Here is a 26,723-nt window from a genome sequence, read left to right on the forward strand (position 1 = left end):
TGAATAAAAACGCTAAATAGATAAACTAGTCGATAAACCGCCTTTTTATGATGAAGTGTTAAGAATGTGTTCATCAGTCCTACCCATGCAAGAGTTGCTGAACTGATGCAGGAAGTGAAGCCAATCAGACTATGTCTGACCTGACGCTATGTATTTTGTGGCGCAGTCAAATCATTGGTTTCAACCAGAGGCAAGATACACTCGTCATGAATCGCTATAACGTCATTAATAGTGCTTACTATACACAGAGACAGAAATACATAACGCAACACTTTATACAGGCAAACAGTCACTTGGTTACGAGACTGGTGGCGTTCAACCTGCCTTGTACTCGTTGTATGCACAAGGCATGGAGCAGACGGATGATGGGGGGAGGCGGTCAGGGCTGTTGAAGACCACCAGGTCCTCGTGTACCAGGAGCGTCCCGTTGTCCCACGTCCCCACACGAACGTAGTCGAAGCTACCGTTCTTCAGGCGCTGGTAGTTCATGATGTCGTACCTGGTGGGGCAGTGAGGGAGAGAAGTGATGTTGGAGGCGTTGGCGGTTACGAAGACGATGGTGGGGAGATTGTGTTGGTGGTGGTGAGATTGTAATGATAGTAGTGGGGAGATTGTGGTGGTAGTGATGGGGAGATTGTGATGGTGGTGGTGGGGAGATTGTGATGGTGGTAGTGGGGAGATTGTGGTGGTAGTGATGGGGAGATTGTGGTGGTAGTGATGGGGAGATTGTGATGGTGGTGGTGGGGAGATTGTGATGGTGGTAGTGGGGAGATTGTGGTGGTAGTGATGGGGAGATCGTGATGGTGGTGGTGGGGAGATTGTGATGGTGGTGGTGGGGAGATTGTGGTGGTGATGGGGAGATTGTGATGGTGGTGGTGGGGAGATTGTGGTAGTGATGGGGAGATTGTGGTGGTAGTGATGGGGAGATTGTGGTGGTAGTGATGGAGAGATTGTGATGGTGGTGGTGGGGAGATTGTGATGGTGGTAGTGGGGAGATTGTGGTGGTAGTGATGGGGAGATTGTGATGGTGGTGGTGGGGAGATTGTGATGGTGGTGGTGGGGAGATTGTGGTAGTGATGGGGAGACTGTGATGGTGGTGGTGGGGAGATTGTGATGGTAGTGGTGGTGGGGAGATTGTGATGGTAGTGGTGGTGCGGAGATTGTGATGGTGGTGGTGGGAATATTGTGGGTGTGTTGGTGGTGGGGAGACTATGGTGGTGGTGGTGGAGGTGGTCGTGCAGAGGTGGTGTTTGAGACTGTGGTCGAACAGGTTGTGGTGGGGCTACTGGCTATGTGTCATGTGGTGGTAGAGTGGTGGTGTGGTAAACAACATGGGAGAATGTGTTTAGTGAGGAGGCAGGTAGTGGGAGGCTGTGGTGGGATGGGAGCTGCGAAAGGTGTTAAGGGAGGGTACTGGATGATGGAGGTCGAGGATGGTAGGTCAGGAGGTCATGATCCAGGAGGGAGGGAGTGCATACATGGCCACAGAGGTCAGTCATTACCGGTACATGTGGAAGGAAATGAGTCATCATGCGGGCCCACAGGTGGCTTGCGTCATGGAGGTACGAGAAGGGAAAAGCTGAGGAAAATTCTATGTTGTCTGGCAAAGTAGCAAAGGGATATTTATTGTCATAGCCTTGATTATACTTTATTATCTTTAACAGCAATATTCTAACCCAGTGGGGTGAGGGTAGGGAAGGAGTCAGTGGGGTGAGGGTAGGGCAGCAGTCAGTGGGGTGAGGGTAGGGAAGGAGTCAGTGGGGTGAGGGTAGGGAAGGAGTCAGTGGGGTGAGGGTAGGGAAGGAGTCAGTGGGGTGAGGGCAGGGCAGCAGTCAGTGGGGTGAGGGTAGGGAAGCAGTCAGTGGGGTGAGGGCAGGGCAGCAGTCAGTGGGGTGAGGGTAGGGAAGGAGTCAGTGGGGTGAGGGCAGGGCAGCAGTCAGTGGGGTGAGGGTAGGGCAGCAGTCAGTGGGGTGAGGGCAGGGCAGCAGTCAGTGGGGTGAGGGCAGGGCAGCAGTCAGTGGGGTGAGGGCAGGGCAGCAGTCAGTGGGGTGAGGGCAGGGCAGCAGTCAGTGGGGTGAGGGTAGGGAAGCAGTCAGTGGGGTGAGGGCAGGGCGGATGGTGTAGCAGACATTACCTTCCGGGTGGATCGCCGCGAGAGTCGAAGGTCACCGTCTCCTTCATGTACGAGAAGGTCACGTTCATCAGATAATCCTGCAACAGACGGAAGACAAGTGACGTCAGCCAGGTGCTGCCTCTTCCCCTCCCTCAACACAACCCTCCCCCCACACAACCCTCCCCCCACACAACCCTCCCCCCACACAACCCTCCCCCCCACACAACCCTCCCCCAACACACAACCCTCCCCCACACACAACCCTCCCCCCACACACAACCCTCCCCCCACACAACCCTCCCCCCACACAACCCTCCCCCCCACACAACCCTCCCCCACACACAACCCTCCCCCCACACAACCCTCCCCCACACACAACCCTCCCCCCACACAACCCTCCCCCAACACAACCCTCCCCCACACACAACCCTCCCCCCACACAACCCTCCCCCCACACAACCCTCCCCCCACACAACCCTCCCCCACACACAACCCTCCCCCACACACAACCCTCCCCCACACAACCCTCCCCCCACACAACCCTCCCCCCACACAACCCTCCCCCACACACAACCCTCCCCCACACACAACCCTCCCCCACACACAACCCTCCCCCCACACACAACCCTCCCCCACACACAACCCTCCCCCACACACAACCTCCCCCACACACAACCCTCCCCCACACACAACCCTCCCCCACACACAACCCTCCCCCCACACAACCCTCCCCCCACACAACCCTCCCCCCACACAACCCTCCCCCACACACAACCCTCCCCCCACACACAACCCTCCCCCACACACAACCCTCCCCCCCACACAACCCTCCCCACACACAACCTCCCCCACACACAACCCTCCCCCCACACACAACCCTCCCCCACACACAACCTTCCCCCACACACAACCCTCCCCCAACACAACCCTCCCCCACCACAACCCTCCCCCCACACAACCCTCCCCACACACAACCCTCCCCCACACACAACCCTCCCCCACACAACCCTCCCCCCACACAACCCTCCCCCCACACAACCCTCCCCCACACACAACCCTCCCCCCACACACAACCCTCCCCCACACAACCCTCCCCCCACACAACCCTCCCCCCACACAACCCTCCCCCCACACAACCCTCCCCCCACACAACCCTCCCCCACACACAACCCTCCCCCCACACAACCCTCCCCCACACACAACCCTCCCCCACACACACCCTCCCCCACACACAACCCTCCCCCCACACAACCCTCCCCCCACACAACCCTCCCCCCACACACAACCCTCCCCCCACACAACCCTCCCCCACACAACCCTCCCCCCACACAACCCTCCCCCCACACAACCCTCCCCCACACACAACCCTCCCCCACACACAACCCTCCCCCACACACAACCCTCCCCCACACACAACCCTCCCCCCACACAACCCTCCCCCACACACAACCCTCCCCCCACACAACCCTCCCCACACACAACCCTCCCCCCACACAACCCTCCCCCACACACAACCCTCCCCCCACACAACCCTCCCCACACACAACCCTCCCCCACACAACCCTCCCCCCACACAACCCTCCCCCCACACACAACCCTCCCCCCACACAAACCCTCCCCCACACACAACCCTCCCCCCACACAACCCTCCCCCACACACAACCCTCCCCCCACACAACCCTCCCCACACACAACCCTCCCCCCACACACAACCCTACCCCCACACAACCCTCCCCCACACACAACCCTCCCCCCACACACAACCCTCCCCGCAACACACAACCCTCCCCCCCCACACAGCCCTCCCCTCACACACAACCCTCCCCCCACACAACCCTCCCCCCACACACAACCCTCCCCCCACACAACCCTCCCCCTACACAACCCTCCCCCACACAACCCTCCCCCCCACACAACCCTCCCCCCACACACAACCCTTCCCCCCACACAACCCTCCCCCCACACACAACCCTCCTCCCACACACAACCCTCCCCGCAACACACAACCCTCCCCGCAACACACAACCCTCCCCCCACACACAACCCTCCCCGCAACACACAACCCTCCCCCTACACAACCCTCCCCCCCACACAACCCTCCCCCACACACAACCCTCCCCCACACACAACCCTCCCCCACACACAACCCTCCCCCCACACACAACCCTCCCCGCAACACACAACCCTCCCCGCAACATACAACCCTCCCCGCAACACACAACCCTCCCCCCACACACAACCCTCCCCGCAACACACAACCCTCCCCCACACACAACCCTCCCCCCACACACAACCCTCCCCGCAACACACAACCCTCCCCGCAACACACAACCCTCCCCCCACACACAACCCTCCCCCCACACACAACCCTCCCCGCAACACACAACCCTCCCCCACACACAACCCTCCCCGCAACACACAACCCTCCCCGCAACACACAACCCTCCCCCCACACACAACCCTCCCCCCACACACAACCCTCCCCCCACACACAACCCTCCCCCCACACACAACCCTCCCCCCACACACAACCCTCCCCGCAACACACAACCCTCCCCCCACACACAACCCTCCCCTCACACACAACCCTCCCCCCACACACAACCCTCCCCGCAACACACAACCCTCCCCCACACACAACCCTCCCCGCAACACACAACCCTCCCCGCAACACACAACCCTCCCCCCACACACAACCCTCCCCGCAACACACAACCCTCCCCCCACATACAACCCTCCCCCCACACACAACCCTCCCCCCACACACAACCCTCCCCCCACACACAACCCTCCCCCCACACACAACCATCCCCCCACACACAACCCTCCCCGCAACACACAACCCTCCCCCCACACACAACCCTCCCCGCAACACACAACCCTCCCCGCAACACACAACCCTCCCCCCACACACAACCCTCCCCCACACACAACCCTCCCCGCAACACACAACCCTCCCCGCAACACACAACCCTCCCCGCAACACACAACCCTCCCCGCAACACACAACCCTCCCCGCAACACACAACCCTCCCCGCAACACACAACCCTCCCTGCAACACACAACCCTCCCCCACACACAACCCTCCCCCACACACAACTCTCCCCCCACACACAACCCTCCCCCACACACAACCCTCCCCACACACACAACCCTCCCCCCACACACAACCCTCCCCCACACACAACCCTCCCCGCAACACACAACACCCCTGGTATTCCATATCAACATCATTTGACCTCTTCAGAGCCAGTAGTCGACTGTACTATAAATCATTGTTCATTTAAATGAGGTCATTACGATGTTGACCCAATATATCGACGAAAAACGTACAGGAAGATGTGCATCTATCGACACATTGCGGCGATAGATGCGGGAACACAGTGGTAAACTATGCTCAGTGTAACTTGGTATGTCTGGGCTGCCGTACCGGCGACTGAAACAGAGCAACCCGTAGAATAACGGAGTGTCGCAACAGGCAGGGGGGTATGTGGACTGACCCTGTACAGAGAGCCGTTGATGGGCAGCATGGAGTCACAGAGGCCCTGGAGGGAGCGGCACAGGTCCTGCTGCATGTTGTGCAGGCCCCACGCCATCGTGTAGATGGCCTTCATGACGAACGCCATCTTGGTGTCCTGCTTGTACCCCTTGCGTAGCGACTCCGTACCTGGGGATGGAGGGAGCCTTAGCTTGGGGCAGCGGTGGGTGGTGTCCTGTGTGTGTGTGTGTGTGTGTGTGTGTGTGTGTGTGTGTGGGTGTGTGTGTGTGTGGTAGGTGGTGAGGTGGTGAGTTGGTGGCTGCAAAGGTGAAGTGGGTGACAGTACTGTAGCGGTTTGTGGTAGGGTGAAACCAGGTGGCACAGAGAGGGCAGGTGGCACAGAGAGGGCAGGTGGCGGGTAGCTGGTGAGGGTGAGGGTTGGGGGTAAAGACATTCAGGTATGGCTAAGTAGATGGTATGGGAAATCATAGTAATATACACCATACAGTTGCTCATATGGAGTACACACAGATCTAACTATCTAATGAGCTCATTAAACGGTATCCAGACCCACAAAGTCACCCTCACACAGAATTACTCTCGACCTGGTTACGTTGGACGAGCAAGAACAGTACTCACCAGAGCAGCGGGGGAGGGAGGTGATCTCCTCCCGTCCAGGCAGAGAACAGTTGAACCTCATCTGCCAGAACTCCCTGAACCAGGGGTTCCTGGTGTTGTTGTCCGGCTCCAGCCTGAAGTAGTGGTCGTCGAACTCGGCCACGGGCCAGCTCTGGATCTTGATGGAGAGGCCTCCCACGGCCGCCTCCTCCAGGCCGCCCACCACGTCCGAACGGTCCGCCCACCCGTCACTGTGGGCGGAGACAAGACGGGCAAGAAAGAGAGAAGAGTAAATGGCACGACGAACATAAGCAACTATGCTCCTGGTGGCAGGCCGCTAGATTACAGGTTCTGGGGCTTGGCAACTACAGGAGGGGCACAGCGTCCGTCTGATGGCAATAGATACGTTCTATTCACGTGCCTACTGATGCGTCCTGTTCACCCGGTCTGTTCATCACCTCTGACACACAGGGAGGGCACGAGGTGTGTGTGTGTGTGTGTGTGTGTGTGTGTGTGTGTGTGTGTGTGTGTGTGCGAGGCTACGCAGCTCAGCACGAGATGACTCATGATCTTCGTCTGGTTGTCTTCGGCTGAGTGACGGTGAGTGATGATGGTGTAATGACAGTGTTGGTGATGGTGTACTGACCAGAAGTGTACATGTGTCCTGACCAGAAGTGTACAAATGTCCTGACCAGAAGTGTACAAATGTCCTGACCAGAAGTGTACATGTGTCCTGACCAGAAGTGTACAAATGTCCTGACCAGAAGTGTACAAATGTCCTGACCAGAAGTGTACATGTGTCCTGACCAGAAGTGTACATGTGTTCTGACCAGAAGTGTACATGTGTCCTGACCAGAAGTGTACATGTGTTCTGACCAGAAGTGTACATGTGTCCTGACCAGAAGTGTACAAATGTCCTGACCAGAAGTGTACAAATGTCCTGACCAGAAGTGTACATGTGTCCTGACCAGAAGTGTACATGTGTCCTGACCAAAAGTGTACAAATGTCCTGACCAGAAGTGTACAAATATCCTGACCAGAAGTGTACATGTGTCCTGACCAGAAGTGTACATGTGTCCTGACCAAAACTGTACAAATGTCCTGACCAGAAGTGTACAAATGTCCTGACCAGAAGTGTACATGTGTCCTGACCAGAAGTGTACATGTGTCCTGACCAAAAGTGTACAGATGTCCTGACCAGAAGTGTACAAATGTCCTGACCAGAAGTGTACATGTGTCCTGACCAGAAGTGTACATGTGTCCTGACCAAAACTGTACAAATGTCCTGACCAGAAGTGTACAAATGTCCTGACCAGAAGTGTACATGTGTCCTGACCAGAAGTGTACATGTGTCCTGACCAGAAGTGTACATGTGTCCTGACCAAAAGTGTACAGATGTCCTGACCAGAAGTGTACAAATGTCCTGACCAGAAGTGTACATGTGTCCTGACCAGAAGTGTACATGTGTCCTGACCAAAAGTGTACAAATGTCCTGACCAGAAGTGTACAAATATCCTGACTAGAAGTGTACATGTGTCCTGACCAGAAGTGTACAAGTGTCCTGACCAGAAGTGTACAAATGTCCTGACCAGAAGTGTACAAATGTCCTGACCAGAAGTGTACATGTGTCCTGACCAGAAGTGTACATGTGTCCTGACCAAAAGTGTACAGATGTCCTGACCAGAAGTGTACAAATGTCCTGACCAGAAGTGTACATGTGTCCTGACCAGAAGTGTACATGTGTCCTGACCAAAACTGTACAAATGTCCTGACCAGAAGTGTACAAATGTCCTGACCAGAAGTGTACATGTGTCCTGACCAGAAGTGTACATGTGTCCTGACCAAAAGTGTACAGATGTCCTGACCAGAAGTGTACAAATGTCCTGACCAGAAGTGTACATGTGTCCTGACCAGAAGTGTACATGTGTCCTGACCAAAACTGTACAAATGTCCTGACCAGAAGTGTACAAATGTCCTGACCAGAAGTGTACATGTGTCCTGACCAGAAGTGTACATGTGTCCTGACCAAAAGTGTACAAATGTCCTGACCAGAAGTGTACAAATGTCCTGACCAGAAGTGTACATGTGTTCTGACCAGAAGTGTACAAGTGTCTTGACCAGAAGTGTACATGTGTTCTGACCAGAAGTGTACAAGTGTCTTGACCAGAAGTGTACATGTGTTCTGACCAGAAGTGTACAAATGTCTTGACCAGAAGTGTACATGTGTTCTGACCAGAAGTGTACAAGTGTCTTGACCAGAAGTGTACATGTGTCCTGACCAGAAGTGTACATGTGTCCTGACCAGAAGTGTACATGTGTCCAGCTTATCATCTTGATCTTAAGCTTTCGTAAGATCACTTGTCGTCATGACCTCCCTTATCTGTAATATCTTATCTGTGTATCATCAGCAGAATCGCTTACCGAGATTCAACAGACTGTTCGTATGTTATCATGATAGCCGTTCGTATCTGTTATAGCTACCGTTCCTGTGTTATCATGTTTATCGTTCTTATCTGTTATCATGATGACCGTTGGTATCTGTTATCACTGAACTCAACAATGCCCCTTTCTTAATAAGTAAGGACCTGTTCGTTTATCACATCTTATCGTCTAAATTCTCCCTTTCCGTCTCTTGTGTTCAAAACCGACTTGTATTGCCTGAGCATATTCTGTTCTTATCTACACGACCTCATTCCTTATCTTCGTGAACCCTCATCATTTCCCTGTCATCACTGCGCCCTATTCTCCCCTCTAGCTCCCCAAAATTTCAACTCTTCCTAATTCACATTTCAGCTTCTGTTCTTTTCCTTCTATATCCTTCTTTACTTCCATCACTGTTTTCTATTCCTTATCTTCTCTCCCTTCCCAATACAATATTTCCTTTCCTATAGTATGAGATGTAATCATCGATTTCTTCACAAAAAAAATAATATATATTTTTTCATATATGTTATTGGGAAAATTGCTAAGCTTTCCGTGGCTTATTTTTTGAAGCTGAATGCCCTGATTAAGGCCATCCAATTAACGTTACATACTATACATACTGGCCCAACCCAGGTACCCAGTTTAGCTGACCAACGCCTAGGGGAGGATGAACAGCTGGGATGACTGTGGGCAAACTGCCACGACCAGGATTCGAACCTTTGCTGGCTCGACACGAGGTGGCCGGTGAATGCATCAGGGTCAGCGACGCTTCTCATATAAACAGACTTCCCTCATGCTTGCTTCTCATGTAAACGGACTTCCCTCGTGCTTGCTTTTCAGGTAACCAGACTTCCCTCATGTTTGCTTCTCATATAAACAGACTTCCCTCATGCTTGCTTCTCCTATAAACAAACTTCCCTCATGCTTGCTTCTCATGTAAACACTTCCCTCATGCTTGCTTCTCATATAAACAGACTTCCCTCATGCTTGCTTCTCCTATAAACAAACTTCCCTCATGCTTGCTTCTCATGTAAACAGACTTCCCTCATGCTTGCTTCTCATATAAACAAACTTCCCTCATGCTTGCTTCTCATATAAACAAACTTCCCTCATGCTTGCTTCTCATGTAAACAGACTTCCCTCATGCTTGCTTCTCATATAAACAAAATTCCCTCATGCTTGCTTCTCGTATAAAAAAAAATTCCCTCATGCTTGCTTCTCATGTAAACAGACTTCCCTTATGCTTGCTTCTCATATAAACAGACTTCCCTCATGCTTGCTTCTCATATAAACAGACTTCCCTCATTCTTGCTTCTCATATAAACAAACTTCCCTCATGCTTGCTTCTCGTACAAACAAGCTTCCCTCATGCTTGCTTCTCATGTAAACAGGCTTCCCTCATGCTTTCTTCTCATATAAACAAACTTCCCTCATGCTTGCTTCTCATGTAAACAGACTTCCCTCATGCTTGCTTCTCATATGAACAGACTTCCCTCAGGCTTGCTTCTCGTATAAACAGACTTCCCTCATGCTTGCTTCTCATGTAAACAGACTTCCCTCATGTTTGCTTCTCATATAAACAAGCTTCCCTCATGCTTGCTTCTCATATAGACAGACTTCCCTCACGCTTGCTTCTCATATAAACAGACTTCCCTCATGTTTGCTTACCATGTAAAAAGACTTCCCTCACGCTTATTTGTCATATAAACAGACTTCCCTCATGTTTGCTTACCATGTAAAAAGACTTCCCTCACGCTTGCTTCTCATATAAACAGACTTCCCTCATGTTTGCTTACCATGTAAAAAGACTTCCCTCATGTTTGCTTCTCATATAAACAGACTTCCCTCATGCTTGCTTCTCATATAAACAAACTTCCCTCATGCTTGCTTCTTACAGATACTTCTAAGATCACCCCTGACTGCTCTGAAGGCCTCATATCTTCCTCCTTAATCTGCTAAGTTATGAGGTTCCCATATATCCACGTCTCCGTCAACCAACAATGATTCGAACCCCGCACACTTTGTGTGGTAGCTGGGTATGCTTCAGTAGGTTCCGTGAGGGGATACGAGGGAGGATAGAAAGGTTAGGGCATGCCAGGGAAGAAGACACAAGGGGGATTTCAGGGGAAGAGTTAAAGGGGAGGGGATGGCAGTCGAAGGATAGCTAAGGAGGTAATGCTAGGGGGAGGGAAGAGGTGAGGGGACAGGGCGAGCCAGGGTGGAGATAAGGGATAAGGGTGGGCTAAGGTAAGAAGTACAGAGGGAGGGGATACCAGGGAAGGGGTTTCAGGTGGAGGGGGATGCTAGGAAAGGTGTTTAAGGGGAGGGGATGCTAAGAAAAGGGGTTTAAGGGGAGGGGGATGCTAGGGAAGAAGTTTAAGGTGGAGGAGATACTAAGGAAGGGGTTTAATGGATAGAGGGATGCTAGGGAAGGGGTTTAAGATGGAGGGGATACTAGGGAGGGGGTTTATGAGGGAGGGGATAATAGAAAAGGGGCTTAAGGGAGAGGGGATATCAAGATGAGAGAGAGACGGAGGGGAACGCCAGGGGAGGAGACCAAGGGAAAGGGGATACCAAGAGAGAGGATAAAAGGGGGAGGCGCCATTTGGGTAAGGAGATTAAGGGGAGGGGATGCTAGTGGAGGAGTTTAAAAGGAAGGAGATACAAGGGGAGACAAAAGAGAGGGGATACCAAGGGGAGGAGATAGATGGGGAGGGGACACAGGGGGAGGAGATGCCAGGGGAGATAATGGGGAGGGGAGATACCAGAAGCCTGGGCGACAGCCAGCAGTCGGGGGTGACACACTCTCGCTATCTTCTGCACCATCTCCGGCACTCCACCAAGACCCCATTACAAATCCAGCTCCACCCAAACGACGCCTCCTCTTCCATGACCGGAGGGAGAGCAAACACACGCAGATTACTAACATACGAACTGCAATGATGGGAGATAACAAGGAACCACTAATGAACACATAGGGTATGGGGGACGTCCAGATATGTATAGCCAAGATCTTGTACTACCCTCCTGTTCCAGCGCTGATAATGGTGTTTCCTGGAAAGTCCAGACTCAAGGGATGAATCCAGCAGTTACCTGCACTTCAACATGTGTTCAAACCACATAAACAGGCATACAAATATGTTCAAAAATGCATAAACAGAGAAGCATTTTGAACATTTGTTGAACTAAACCCAACTAGTCAATTCTACCGACGAGTTCTGGGCCTTTTAGTCACTCTCTACAGTAAGCCAAGATGCCATTTACCTCCTGTCTCTCTGTTAACACAACAGCTGTAGAGTCACTGCTGTCTGATGGGACGAGTATCCCAGATGTCCTCTGATAACAGGGAGGTGTGCTACGGGGGTAGACAAGGGTTACTTCCCGGTATACCCCGGGGAGGAAATATGGGACGTTAATTCAGGCTGGGAGTTTAGTTTGGGAGATGGTCTGAAAGGCTTCACACACAACGTCAATACAGATGATTCCCCGTCTCTCGTGATTCGTGAGGATTCGTAAGTGGATCCCAAAGCTTAACCCATCGATATACTTGTTGCAAGTGATGTCACTTGTGAGGGTATAACAATATAAGCGGAAGCAATTCATATGTTGCGTAAAGTGAGTGGAAATGATTATATGTAAATGAAGATATGATAATTTCAGCTGAGACGAAGCGAGTACCTGAGTGGCCTTATAATGGTAATTTCATAAACTATTTATCATTTATTTAACTTATTTGTTATACTTGATCGTTGTCTCCCGCGTTAGCAAGGTAGCGCAAGGAAACAGACGAGGAATGGCCCAACACACCCACATACACATGTATATACATAAACGCCCACACATACACATATACATGCCTATACATTCTAACGTATAGATACATATACATACACAGGCATATACATATATATACTCATGTACATGTCCATAATTGCTGCCTTCATCCATTCCCATCGCCACTCCGCGACACAAACACACACACATACACACACACACACATATATATATATATATATATATATATATATATATATATATATATATATATATATATATATATATATATATATATATATGTATTTTTTTTTTGTTTTTTTATTTTTGCTTTGTCGCTGTCTCCCGCGTTTGCGAGGTAGCGCAAGGAAACAGACGAAAGAAATGGCCCAACCCACCCCCATACACATGTATATACATACGTCCACACACGCAAATATACATACCTACACAGCTTTCCATGGGTTACCCCAGACGCTTCACATGCCCTGATTCAATCCACTGACAGCACGTCAACCCCGGTATACCACATCAATCCAATTCACTCTATTCCTTGCCCTCCTTTCACCCTCCTGCATGTTCAAGCCCCGATCACACAAAATCTTTTTCACTCCATCTTTCCACCTCCAATTTGGTCTCCCACTTCTCCTCGTTCCCTCAACCTCCGACACATATATCCTCTTGGTCAATCTTTCCTCACTCATTCTCTCCATGTGCCCAAACCATTTCAAAACACCCTCTTCTGCTCTCTCAACCACGCTCTTTTTATTTCCACACATCTCTCTTACCCTTACGTTACTTACTCGATCAAACCACCTCACACCACACATTGTCCTCAAACATCTCATTTCCAGCACATCCATCCTCCTGCGCACAACTCTATCCATAGCCCACGCCTCGCAACCATACAACATTGTTGGAACCACTATTCCTTCAAACATACCCATTTTTGCTTTCCGAGATAATGTTCTCGACTTCCACATATTCTTCAAGTCTCCCAGAATTTTCGCCCCCTCCCCCACCCTATGATCCACTTCCGCTTCCATGGTTCCAACCGCTGCCAGATCCACTCCCAGATATCTAAAACACTTTACTTCCTCCAGTTTTTCTCCATTCAAACTTACCTCCCAATTGACTTGACCCTCAACCCTACTGTACCTAATATCCTTGCTCTTATTCACATTTACTCTTAACTTTCTTCTTTCACACACTTAACCAAACTCAGTCACCAGCTTCTGCAGTTTCTCACATGAATCAGCCACCAGCGCTGTATCATCAGCGAACAACTGACTCACTTCCCAAGCTCTCTCATCCCCAACAGACTTCATACTTGCCCCTCTTTCCAAAACTCTTGCATTCACCTCCCTAACAACCCCATCCATAAACAAATTAAACAACCATGCAGACATCACACACCCCTGCCGCAAACCTACATTCACTGAGAACCAATCACTTTCCTCTCTTCCTACACGTACACATGCCTTACATCCTCGATAAAAACTTTTCACTGCTTCTAACAACTTGCCTCCAACACCATATATTCTTAATACCTTCCACAGAGCATCTCTATCAACTCTATCATAAGCCTTCTCCAGATCCATAAATGCTACATACAAATCCATTTGCTTTTCTAAGTATTTCTCACATAATTCTTCAAAGCAAACACCTGATCCACACATCCTCTACCACTTCTGAAACCACACTGCTCTTCCCCAATCTGATGCTCTGTACATGCCTTCACCCTCTCAATCAATACCCTCCCATATAATTTACCAGGAATACTCAACAAACTTATACCTCTGTAATTTGAGCACTCACTCTTATCCCCTTTCCCTTTGTACAATGGCACTATGCACGCATTCCGCCAATCCTCAGGCACCTCACCATGAGTCATACATACATTAAATAACCTTACCAACCAGTCAATAATACAGTCACCCACTTCTTTAATAAATTCCACTGCAATACCGGCCAAACCTGCTGCCTTGCCGGCTTTCATCTTCCGCAAAGCTTTTACTACCTCTTCTCTGTTTACCAAATCATTTTCCCTAACCCTCTCACTTTGCACAAAGCCTCGACCAAAACATATATATATATGTATATATATATATATATATATATATATATATATATATATATATATATATATATATATATATATATATATATATATATATTTATCCCTGGGGATAGGGTAGAAAGAATACTTCCCACGTATTTCCTGCGTGTCGTAGAAGGCGACTAAAAGGGAAGGGAGCGGGGGCTGGAAATCCTCCCCTCTCGTTTTTTCTTTCTTTTTTTTTATTTTTTTTTATTTTTTTTTATATTTTTGCCAAAAGAAGGAACAGAGAAGGGGGCCAGGTGAGGATATTCCCTCAAAGGCCCAGTCCTTCTGTTCTTAGCACTACCTCGCTAATGCGGGAAATGTCGAATAGTATGAAAAAAAAAAAAAAAAATATATATATATATATATATATATATATATATATATATATATATATATATATATATATATGTATATATATATATATATATATATATATATATATATATATATATATATATATATATATATATATATTTTTTTTTTTTTTTCTTTTAAACTATTCGCCATTTCCCGCGTTAGCGAGGTAGCGTTAAGAACAGAGGACTGGGCCGTTTTTGGAATATCCTCACCTGGCACCCTCTGTTCCTTGTTTTGGAAAATCAGAAAAAAAAAAAACGAGAGGGGAGGATTTCCAGTCTTCCGCTCCCTCCCCTTTTAGTCGCCTTCTACGACACGCATGGAATACGTGGGAAGTATTCTTTCTCCCCTATCCCCAAGGATAATATATGTATATATATATATATATATATATATATATATATATATATATATATATATATATATATATATATATATATATATATCATCCCTGGGGATAGGGAAGAAAGAATACTTCCCACGTATTCCATGCGTGTCGTAGAAGGCGACTAAAAGGGGAAGAAGCGGGTGGCTGGAAATCCTCCCCTCTTTGTTTATTTTTTTTTTTCAATTTTCCAAGAGAGGGAACAGAGAAGGGGGCCAGGTGAGGATTTTCCCTCAAAGGCCCAGTCCTCTGTTCCTAACGCTACCTTGCTAATGCAGGAAATGGCGAATGGTATGAAAGAAAAAAAAAAAAAAAAAAATATATATATATATATATATATATATATATATATATATATATATATATATATATATTTTTTTTTTATTTTTTTCTTTATTATACTTTGTCGCTGTCTCCCGCGTTTGCGACGTAGCGCAAGGAAACAGACGAAAGAAATGGCCTAACCCCCCCCCCCCATAAACATGTATATACATACGTCCACACACGCAAATATACATACCTACACAGCTTTCCATGGTTTACCCCAGACGCTTCACATGCCTTGATTCAATCCACTGACAGCACGTCAACCCCGGTATACCACATCGATCCAATTCACTCTATTCCTTGCCCTCCTTTCACCCTCCTGCATGTTCAGGTCCCGATCACACAAAATCTTTTTCACTCCATCTTTCCACCTCCAATTTCGTCTCCCTCTTCTCCTCGTTCCCTCCACCTCCGACACATATATCCTCTTGGTCAATCTTTCCTCACTCATTCTCTCCATGTGCCCAAACCACTTCAAAACACCCTCTTCTGCTCTCTCAACCACGCTCTTTTTATTTCCACACATCTCTCTTACCCTTACGTTACTCACTCGATCAAACCACCTCACACCACACATTGTCCTCAAACATTTCATTTCCAGCACATCCATCCTCTTGCGCACAACTCTATCCATAGCCCACGCCTCGCAACCATACAACATTGTTGGAACCACTATTCCTTCAAACATACCCATTTTTGCTTTCCGAGATAATGTTCTCGACTTCCACACATTCTTCAAGGCCCCCAGAATTTTCGCCCCCTCCCCCACCCTATGATCCACTTCCGCTTCCATGGTTCCATCCGCTGCCAGATCCACTCCCAGATATCTAAAACACTTTACTTCCTCCAGTTTTTCTCCATTCAAACTCACCTCCCAATTGACTTGACCCTCAACCCTACTGTACCTAATAACCTTGCTCTTATTCACATTTACTCTTAACTTTCTTCTTCCACACACTTTACCAAACTCAGTCACCAGCTTCTGCAGTTTCTCACATGAATCAGCCACCAGCGCTGTATCATCAGCGAACAACAACTGACTCACTTCCCAAGCTCTCTCATCCCCAACAGACTTCATACTTGCCCCTCTTTCCAAAACTCTTGCATTCACCTCCCTAACAACCCCATCCATAAACAAATTAAACAACCATGGAGACATCACACACCCCTGCCGCAAACCTACATTCACTGAGAACCAATCACTTTCCTCTCTTCCTACACGTACACATGCCTTACATCCTCGATAAAAACTTTTCACTGCTTCTAACAACTTGCCTCCCACGCCATATATTCTTAATACCTTCCACAGAGCATCTCTATCAACTCTATCATATAAATATATATATATATATATATATATATATATATATATATATATATATATATATATATATGTATGGGAAACAGAAGAAGGAGTCACGCGGGGAGTGCTCATCCTCCTCGAAGGCTCAGACTGGGGTGTCTAAATGTGTGTGGATGTAACCAAGATGTGAAAAAAGGTAGGTAGTATGCTTGAGGAGAGGAACCTGGATGTTTTGGCTCTGAGTGAACCGAAGCTCAAGGGTAAAGGGCAAGAGTGGTTTGGGAATGTCTTGGGAGTAAAGTCAGGGGTTAGTGAGAGGACAAGAGCAAGGGAAGGAGTAGCAGTACTCCTGAAACAGGAGTTGTGGGAGTATGTGATAGAATGTAAGAAAGTAAATTCTCGATTAATATGGGTAAAACTGAAAGTTGATGCAGAGAGATGGGTGATTATTGGTGCATATGCACCTGGGCAAGAGAAGAAAGATCATGAGAGGCAAGTGTTTTGGGAGCAGCTGAATGAGTGTGTTAGTGGTTTTGATGCACGAGACCGGGTTATAGTGATGGGTGATTTGAATGCAAAGGTGAGTAATGTGGCAGTTGAGGGAATAATTGGTGTACATGGGGAGTTCAGTGTTGTAAATGGAAATGGTGAAGAGCTTGTAGGTTTACGTGCTGAAAAAGGACTGGTGATTGGGAATACCTGGTTTAAAAAGCGAGATATATATAAGTATACGTATGTAAGTAGGAGAGATGGCCAGAGAGCGTTATTGGATTACGTGTTAATTGACAGGCGCGCGAAAGAGAGACTTTTGGATGTTAATGTGCTGAGAGGTGCAACTGGAGGGATGTCTGATCATTATCTTGTGGAGGCTAAGGTGAAGATTTGTAGGGGTGTTCAGAAAAGAAGAGTGAATGTTGGGGTGAAGAGGGTGGTGAGAGTAAGTGAGCTTGGGAAGGAGACATGTGTGAGGAAGTACCAGGAGAGACTGAGTACAGAATGGAAAAAGGTGAGAACAATGGAAGTAAGGGGAGTGGGGGAGGAATGGGATGTATTTAGGAAATCAGTGATGGACTGCGGAAAAGATGCTTGTGGCATGAGAAGCGTGGGAGGTGGGTTGATTAGAAAGGGTAGTGAGTGGTGGGATGAAGAAGTAAGATTATTAGTGAAAGAGAAGAGAGAGGCATTTGGACAATTTTTGCAGGGAAAAAATGCAATTGAGTGGGAGATGTATAAAAGAAAGAGACAGAAGGTAAAGAGAAAGGTGCAAGAGGTGAAAAAGAGGGCAAATGAGAGTTGGGGTGAGAGAGTATCATTAAATTTCAGGGAGAATAACAAGATGTTTTGGAAGGAGGTAAATAAAGTGCGTAAGACAAGGGAGCAAATGGGAACTTCAGTGAAGGGCGCAAATGGGGAGGTGATAACAAGTAGTGGTGATGTGAGAAGGAGATGGAGTGAGTATTTTGAAGGTTTGTTGAATGTGTTTGATGATAGAGTGGCAGATATAGGGTGTTTTGGTCGAGGTGGTGTGCAAAGTGAGAGGGTTAGGGTAAATGATTTGGTAAAAAGAGAAGAAGAGGTAGTAAAAGCTTTGCGGAAGATGAAAGCCGGCAAGGCAGCAGGTTTGGATGGTATTGCAGTGGAATTTATTAAAAAAAGGGGGTGACTGTATTATTGACTGGTTGGTAAGGTTATTTAATGTATGTATGACTCATGGTGAGGTGCCTGAGGATTGGCGGAATGCGTGCATAGCGCCATTGTACAAAGACAAAGGGGATAAGAGTGAGTGCTCAAATTACAAAGGAATAAGTTTGTTGAGTATTCCTGGTAAATTATATGGGAGGGTATTGATTGAGAGGGTGAAGGCATGTACAGAGCATCAGATTGGGGAAGAGCAGTGTGGTTTCAGAAGTGGTAGAGGATGTGTGGATCAGGTGTTTGCTTTGAAGAATGTATGTGAGAAATACTTAGAAAATCAAATGGATTTGTATGTAGCATTTATGGATCTGGAGAAGGCATATGATAGAGTTGATAGAGATGCTCTGTGGAAGGTATTAAGAATATATGGTGTGGGAGGCAAGTTGCTAGAAGCAGTGAAAAGTTTTTATCGAGGATGTAAGGCATGTGTACGTGTAGGAAGAGAGGAGAGTGATTGGTTCTCAGTGAATGTAGGTTTGCGGCAGGGGTGTGTGATGTCTCCATGGTTGTTTAATTTGTTTATGGATGGGGTTGTTAGGGAGGTGAATGCAAGAGTTTTGGAAAGAGGGGCAAGTATGAAGTCTGTTGGGGATGAGAGAGCTTGGGAAGTGAGTCAGTTGTTGTTCGCTGATGATACAGCGCTGGTGGCTGATTCATGTGAGAAACTGCAGAAGCGGGTGACTGAGTTTGGTAAAGTGTGTGAAAGAAGAAAGTTAAGAGTAAATGTGAATAAGAGCAAGGTTATTAGGTACAGTAGGGTTGAGGGTCAAGTCAATTGGGAGGTAAGTTTGAATAGAGAAAAACTGGAGGAAGTAAAGTGTTTTAGATATCTGGGAGTGGATCTGGCAGCGGATGGAACCATGGAAGCGGAATTGAATCATAGGGTGGGGGAGGGGGCGAAAATCCTGGGAGCCTTGAAGAATGTGTGGAAGTCGAGAACATTATCTCGGAAAGCAAAAATGGGTATGTTTGAAGGAATAGTGGTTCCAACAATGTTATATGGTTGCGAGGCGTGGGCTATGGATAGAGTTGTGCGCAGGAGGATGGATGTGCTGGAAATGAGATGTTTGAGGACAATGTGTGGTGTGAGGTGGTTTGATCGAGTAAGTAACGTAAGGGTAAGAGAGATGTGTGGAAATAAAAAGAGCGTGGTTGAGAGAGCAGAAGAGGGTGTTTTGAAATGGTTTGGGCACATGGAGAGAATGAGTGAGGAAAGATTGACCAAGAGGATATATGTGTCGGAGGTGGAGGGGACGAGGAGAAGTGGGAGACCAAATTGGAGGTGGAAAGATGGAGTGAAAAAGATTTTGTGTGATCGGGGCCTGAACATGCAGGAGGGTGAAAGGAGGGCAAGGAATAGAGTGAATTGGATCGATGTGGTATACCGGGGTTGACGTGCTGTCAGTGGATTGAATCAGGGCATGTGAAGCGTCTGGGGTAAACCATGGAAAGCTGTGTAGGTATGTATATTTGCGTGTGTGGACGTATGTATATACATGTGTATGGGGGTGGGTTGGGCCATTTCATTCGTCTGTTTCCTTGCGCTATCTCGCAAACGCGAGGTAGCGCAAGGATATATATATATATATATATATATATATATATATATATATATATATATATATATATATATATATATATGTATATATATATATATATTCTATATACTTATTTTGCTTTGTCGCTGTCTCCCGCGTTTGCGGGGTAGCGCAAGGAAACAGACGAAAGAAATGGCCCAACCCACCCCCATACTCATGTATATACATACACGTCCACACACGCAAATATACACACCCATACATCTCAATGTACACATATATATACACACACAGACATATAAATATATACACATGCACACAATTCACACTGTCTGCCTTTATTCATTCCCATGGCCACCTCGCCACACATGGAATAACATCCCCCTCCCCCCTCATGTGTGCGAGGTAGCGCTAGGAAAAGACAACAAAGGCCCCATTCGTTCACACTCAGTCTTTAGCTGTCATGCAATAATGCCCGAAACCACAGCTCCCTTTCCACATCCAGGCCCCACAGAACTTTCCATGGTTTACCCCAGACGCTTCACATGCCCTGATTCCATCCACTGACAGCACGTCGACCCCGGTATACCACATCGATCTAATTCACTCTATTCCTTGCTCGCCTTTCACCCTCCTGCATGTTCAGGCCCCGATCACTCAAAATCTTTTTCACTCCATCTTTCCACCTCCAATTTAGTCTCCACTTCTCCTCGTTCCCTCCACCTCCGACACATATATCCTCTTGGTCAATCTTTCCTCACTCATTCTCTGCATGTGCCCAAACCATTTCAAAACACCCTCTTCTGCTCTCTCAACCACGCTCTTTTTATTTCCACACATCTCTCTTACCCTTACATTACTTACTCGATCAAACCACCTCACACCACATATTGTCCTCAAACATCTCATTTCCAGTACATCCACCCTCTTGCGTACAACTCTATCCATAGCCCACGCCTCGCAACCATACAACATTGTTGGAACCACTATTCCTTTAAACATACCCATTTTTGGTTTCCGAGATAATGTTCTCGACTTCCACACATTCTTCAAGGCTCCCAGGATTTTCGCCACCTCCCCACCCTATGATTCACTTCCGCTTCCATGGTTCCATCCGCTGCCAGATCCACTCCAGATATCTAAAACACTTTACTTCCTCCAGTTTTTCTCCATTCAAACTTACCTCCCAGTTGACTTGACCCTCAACCTTACTGTACCTAATAACCTTGCTCTTATTCACATTTACTCTTAACTTTCTTCTTTCACACACTTTACCAAACTCAGCCCCCAGCTTCTGCAGCTTCTCACATGAATCAGCCACCAGCGCTGTATCATCAGCGAACAACAACTGACTCACTTCCCAAGATCTCTCATCCACAACAGACTGCATACTTACCTCTCTTTCCAAACGTCTTGCATTCACCTCCCTAACAACCCCATCCATAAACAAATTAAACAATAATGAAGACATCACACACCCCTGCCGCAAACCTACATTCACTGAGAACCAATCACTTTCCTCTCTTCCTACACATACACATGCCTTACATCCTCGATAAAAACTTTTCACTGCTTCCAACAACTTGCCTCCAACACCATACATTCTTAAAACCTTCCACAGAGCATCTCTATCAACTCTATCATATGCCTTCTCCAGATCCATAAATGCTACATACAAATCATTTGTTTTTCTAAGTATTTCTCACATACATTCTTTAAAGCAAACACCTGATCCACACATTCTCTACCACTTCTGAAACCACACTGCTCTTCCCCAATCTGATGCTCTGTACATGCCTTCACCCTCGCAATCAATACCCTCCCATATAATTTACCAGGAATACTCAACAAACTTATACCTCTGTAATTTGAGCACTCACTCTTATCCCCTTTGTCTTTGTACAATGGCACTATGCAAGCATTCCGCCAATCCTCAGGTACCTCACCATGAATTATACATACATTAAACAACCTTACCAACCAGTCAACAATACAGTCACCCCCTTTTTTAATAAATTCCACTGCAATACCATCCAAACCTGCTGCTTTACCGGCTTTTATCTTCAGTAAAGCTTTTACTACTTTTTATTTTATTTAGCAAACCATTTTCCCTAACCCCCTCAATTTGCACACCACCTCGACCAAAACCTCCTATATCTGCCACTCTATCATCAAACACATTCAACAAACCTTCAAAATACTCACTCCATCTCCTTCTCACATCACCAATACCTGTTATCACCTCCCCATTAGCCCCCTTCATTGAAGTTCCCATTTGCTCCCTCGTCTTACGCACTTTATTTACCTCCTTCCAAAACATCCTTTTATTCTCCCTGAAATTTAATGATACTCTCTCACCCCAACTCTCATTGCCCTCTTTTTCACCTCTTGCACCTTTCTCTTGACATCCTGCCTCTTTCTATTATACCTCTCCCACTCATTTGCACCCTTTCCCTGCAAAAATCGTTCAAATGCCTCTCTCTTCTCTTTCACTAATAATCTTACTTCTTCATCCCACCACTCACTACCTTTTCTAATCAACCCACCTCCCACGCTTCTCATGCCACAAGCATCTTTTGCGCAAGCCATCACGGCTTCCCTAAATACATCCCATTCCTCCCCCACTCCCCTTACCTCCTTTGTTCTCACCTTTTTCCATTCTGTACTCAGTCTCTCCTGGTACTTCCTCACACAAGTCTCCTTCCCAAGCTCACTTACTCTCACCACTCTCTTCACCCCAACATTCTCTCTTCTTTTCTGAAAACCCCCACAAATCTTCACCTTCGCCTCCACAAGATAATGATCAGACATCCCTCCAGTTGCACCTCTCAGGACATTAACATCCAAAAGTCTCTCTTTCGTGTGTCTATCAATTAACACGTAATCCAATAACGCTCTCTGGCCATCTCTCCTACTTACATACGTATACTTATGTATATCTCGCTTTTTAAACCAGGCATTCCCAATCACCAGTCCTTTTTCAGCATATATATATATATATATATATATATATATATATATATATATATATATATATATATATATATATATATATATATAAAGATGTTTTGGAAGGCGGTAAATAGAGTGCGTAAGACAAGAGAACAAATGGGAACTTCAGTGAAGGGGGCAAATAGGGAGGTGATAACAAGTAGTGGTGAGGTGAGAGGAAGATGGAGTGAGTATTTTGAAGGTTTGTTGAATGTGTTTGATGATAGAGTGGCAGATATAGGGTGTTTTGGTCGAGGTGGTAGACGAAGTGAGAGGGTCAGGGAGAATGATTTGGTAAACAGAGAAAGGGAAGGTGAAAGCTGGCATAGCGGCGGGTCTGGATGGTATTGCTGTGGAATGTATTTAAAAAAGTGGGTGACTGTGTTGTTGACTGGTTGGTGAGGATATTCAATGCATGTATGGTTCATGGTGAAGTGCCTTAGGATTGGTGGAATGCATGCATAGTGCCACTGTACAAAGGGAAAGGGGATACAGGTGAGTGCTCAAATTACAGAGGTATAAGTTTGTTGAGTATTCCTGGGAAATTATATGGGAGGGTATTGATTGAGAGGGTGAAGGCATGTACAGAGCATCAGATTGGGGAAGAGCAGTGTGGTTTCAGAAGTGGTAGAGGATGTGTGGATGAGGCGTTTGCTTTGAAGAATGTATGTGAGAAATACTTAGAAAAACAGATGGATTTTTAAGTAGCATTTATAGATATGGAGAAGGCATATGATAGAGATGCTCTATGGAAGGTATTAAGAGTGTATGGTGTCAGAGGTAAGTTGCTAGAAGCAGTGAAAAGTTTTTATCGAGGATGTAAGGCATGTGTACGTGTATGAAGAGAGGAAAGTGATTGGTTCTCATTGGATGTCGGTTTGCGGCAGGGGTGCATGTTTCCATTGTTGTTTAATTTGTTTATGGATGGGGTTGTCAGGGAGGTGAATGCAAGAATTTTGGAGAGATCAAGTATGCAGTCTCTTGTAGATGAGAGGGCTGGGAAAGCGAGTCAGTTATTGTTCGCTGATGATACAGCACTAGTGGCTGATTCGGGTGAGAAACTCCAGATGTTGGTGACTGAGTTTGGTAAAGTGTGTGAAACAAGAAAGCTAAGAGTAATTGTGAATAAGAACAAGGTTATTAGGCTCAGTAGGGTTGAGGGACAAGTAATTTCCAAGGTGAGTTTGAGTGGAGAAAAACTGGAGGAAGTGAAGTGTTTTAGATATCTGGGTGTGATTTGGCATCGGATGGAACCAAGGAAGCGGAAGTTAGTCATAGATACCGGTATGGGAGGGGACGAAGGTTCTGGGAATGTGTGGAAGGCAAGAACGTTATCTCGGAAAGCAAAAATGGGTATGTTTGAGGGAATAGTGGTTCCAACAATGTTGTATGGTTGTGAGATGTGTGGTAATAAAAAGAGTGTGGTTGAGAGAGAAGAAGAGGGTGTATTGAAATTGTCTGGACATATGGAGGGAATGAGTGAAGAAAGATTGACAAAGAGGATATATGTGTCAGAGGTGGAGGGAACGAGGAGAAGTGGGAGACCAAATTGGAGGTGGAAAGATGGAGTGAAAAAGATTTTGAGTGATCGTGGCCTGAGCATGCAGAAGGGTGAAAGGCGTGCAAGGAATAGAGTGAATTGGAACGATGTGGTATACCGGGGCGACGTGCTGTCAATGGATTGAACCAGGGCATATGAAGCGTCTGGGGTAAACCATGGAAAGTTCTGTGGGGCCTGGATGTGGAAAGGGAGCTGTGGTTTCGGTGCATTATTACATGACGGCTAGAGACTGAGTGTGAACGAATGTGGCCTTTGTTGTCTTTTCCTAGCGCTACCTCGCATACATGAGGGGGGAGGGGGTTGTTATTTCATGTGTGGCGAGGTGGCGATGGGAATGAATAAAGGCAGACAATATGAAATATGTACATGTGTATATCTGTATATGTCTGTGTGTATATATATGTATACGTTGAGATGTATAGGTATGTCTATTTGCGTGTGTGGACGTGTATGTATGTACCTGTGTATGTGGGTGGGTTGGGCCATTCTTTCGACTGCTTCCTTGCGCTACCTCGCTAACGCGGGAGACAGCGACAAAGCAAAATAGATAAATGAATGAATAAATCAATGAATATATATATATATATATATATATATATATATATATATATATATATATATATATATATATATATATATATCATACTTAGTCGCTGTCTCCCGCATTAGCGAGGTAACACATGGAAACAGACGAAAGAATGTCCCAACCCACCCACATACACATGTATATACATAAACGCCCACACACGCACATATGCATACCTATACATTTCAACGTATACATAAACATACATACAGAGACATACACATATATACACATGCACATATCCATACTTCCTGCCTTCATCCATTTCCGTCGCCACCATACCATAGCCTCCTAAACCATGTACCCAATTTATCGAAAAGCCCCATAGGGGTTGATGAACAGATGGGTTAGCAGCGGACTGACCAGCGCGACCAGGATTCGAACCCCGACGGACTGTAGATGCATCAAGGCCAACAACTCACCTGCCGATGAAGAGGAACCTGGAGGTGACGTTGTTCCTCTGTGAGGCCAGCAGGAGGTTCCTCACCGTCATGCCCTCACAGAAGCACACTACCACGTTCGCCCGATGGTCCTCCATGAGCTGCTTGATAACCTGGAACACACAAGCCAAGAACACCTTCAGGTGGGTGACGCTTGACACCATCATGTTCCCCCCCTCCCTGTGACCCACCTCTATATAGTCATGACCCCTTGTGACCCACGTCTGTATAGTCACGACTCCTTGTGACCCACGTCTGTATAGTCATGACCCCTTGTGACCCACGTCTGTATAGTCATGCCCTCTTATGACCCACGTCTGTATAGTCACGACTCCTTGTGACCCATGTCTGTATAGTCATGACCCCTTGTGACCCCCGTCTGTATAGTCATGACCACTTGTGACCCACGTTCTGTATAGTCATGCCCTCTTATGACCCACGTCTGTATAGTCATGACCCCTTGTGACCCACGTCTGTATAGTCACGACTCCTTGTGACCCACGTCTGTATAGTCATGACCTCTTATGACTCACGTCTGTATAGTCATGACCTCTTGTGACCCACGTCTGTATAGTCACGACTCCTTGTGACCCACGTCTGTATAGTCATGACCTCTTGTGACCCACGTCTGTATAGTCATGACCCCTTGTGACCCACGTCTGTATAGTCATGACCCCTTGTGACCCACGTCTGTATAGTCATGACCCCTTGTGACCCACGTCTGTATAGTCATGACCTCTTGTGACCCACGTCTGTAGTCATGACCTCTTGTGACCCACGTCTGTATAGTCATGACCTCTTGTGACCCACGTCTGTACCGTCACGATCCCTTGTGACCTAAGTCTGTTTCGTCGCGTCAAAGAACACACACTTCCACTGATACAAATTCTGACAAGGCAGAGCAGCACACGTCACACGCGTTACGACTCGCATCTACGCCGTATGCGTCACGACGTAGAATTACCCTGTCATACGCATGTGTCAAGACGTACGACTACACCGTCACGTTTGCGTCACGACGTAGA

The 26,723-nt window shown here is 47.2% G+C and overlaps 1 protein-coding gene across 2 annotated transcripts in view; it reads right to left on the bottom strand.

The window, feature by feature from the left end:
- The window catches only part of LOC139765811 (metabotropic glutamate receptor 5-like), a 173,759-nt gene that overhangs the window by 92,647 nt on the left and 54,389 nt on the right, over window positions 1–26,723 (bottom strand). For both annotated transcript variants that reach the window (XM_071693604.1, XM_071693605.1), the window contains exons 6-10: window positions 25,681–25,811; window positions 6,232–6,461; window positions 5,615–5,781; window positions 2,135–2,211; window positions 325–499 (exon numbers count right to left, since the gene is read on the bottom strand). In XM_071693604.1, the coding sequence (XP_071549705.1) occupies window positions 325–499; window positions 2,135–2,211; window positions 5,615–5,781; window positions 6,232–6,461; window positions 25,681–25,811 (780 nt within the window). The remainder of the gene's footprint in view (window positions 1–324; window positions 500–2,134; window positions 2,212–5,614; window positions 5,782–6,231; window positions 6,462–25,680; window positions 25,812–26,723) is intronic.

The sequence above is a fragment of the Panulirus ornatus genome, chromosome 56 (assembly GCF_036320965.1).
Source record: "Panulirus ornatus isolate Po-2019 chromosome 56, ASM3632096v1, whole genome shotgun sequence".
Lineage (NCBI taxonomy): Eukaryota > Metazoa > Arthropoda > Malacostraca > Decapoda > Palinuridae > Panulirus > Panulirus ornatus.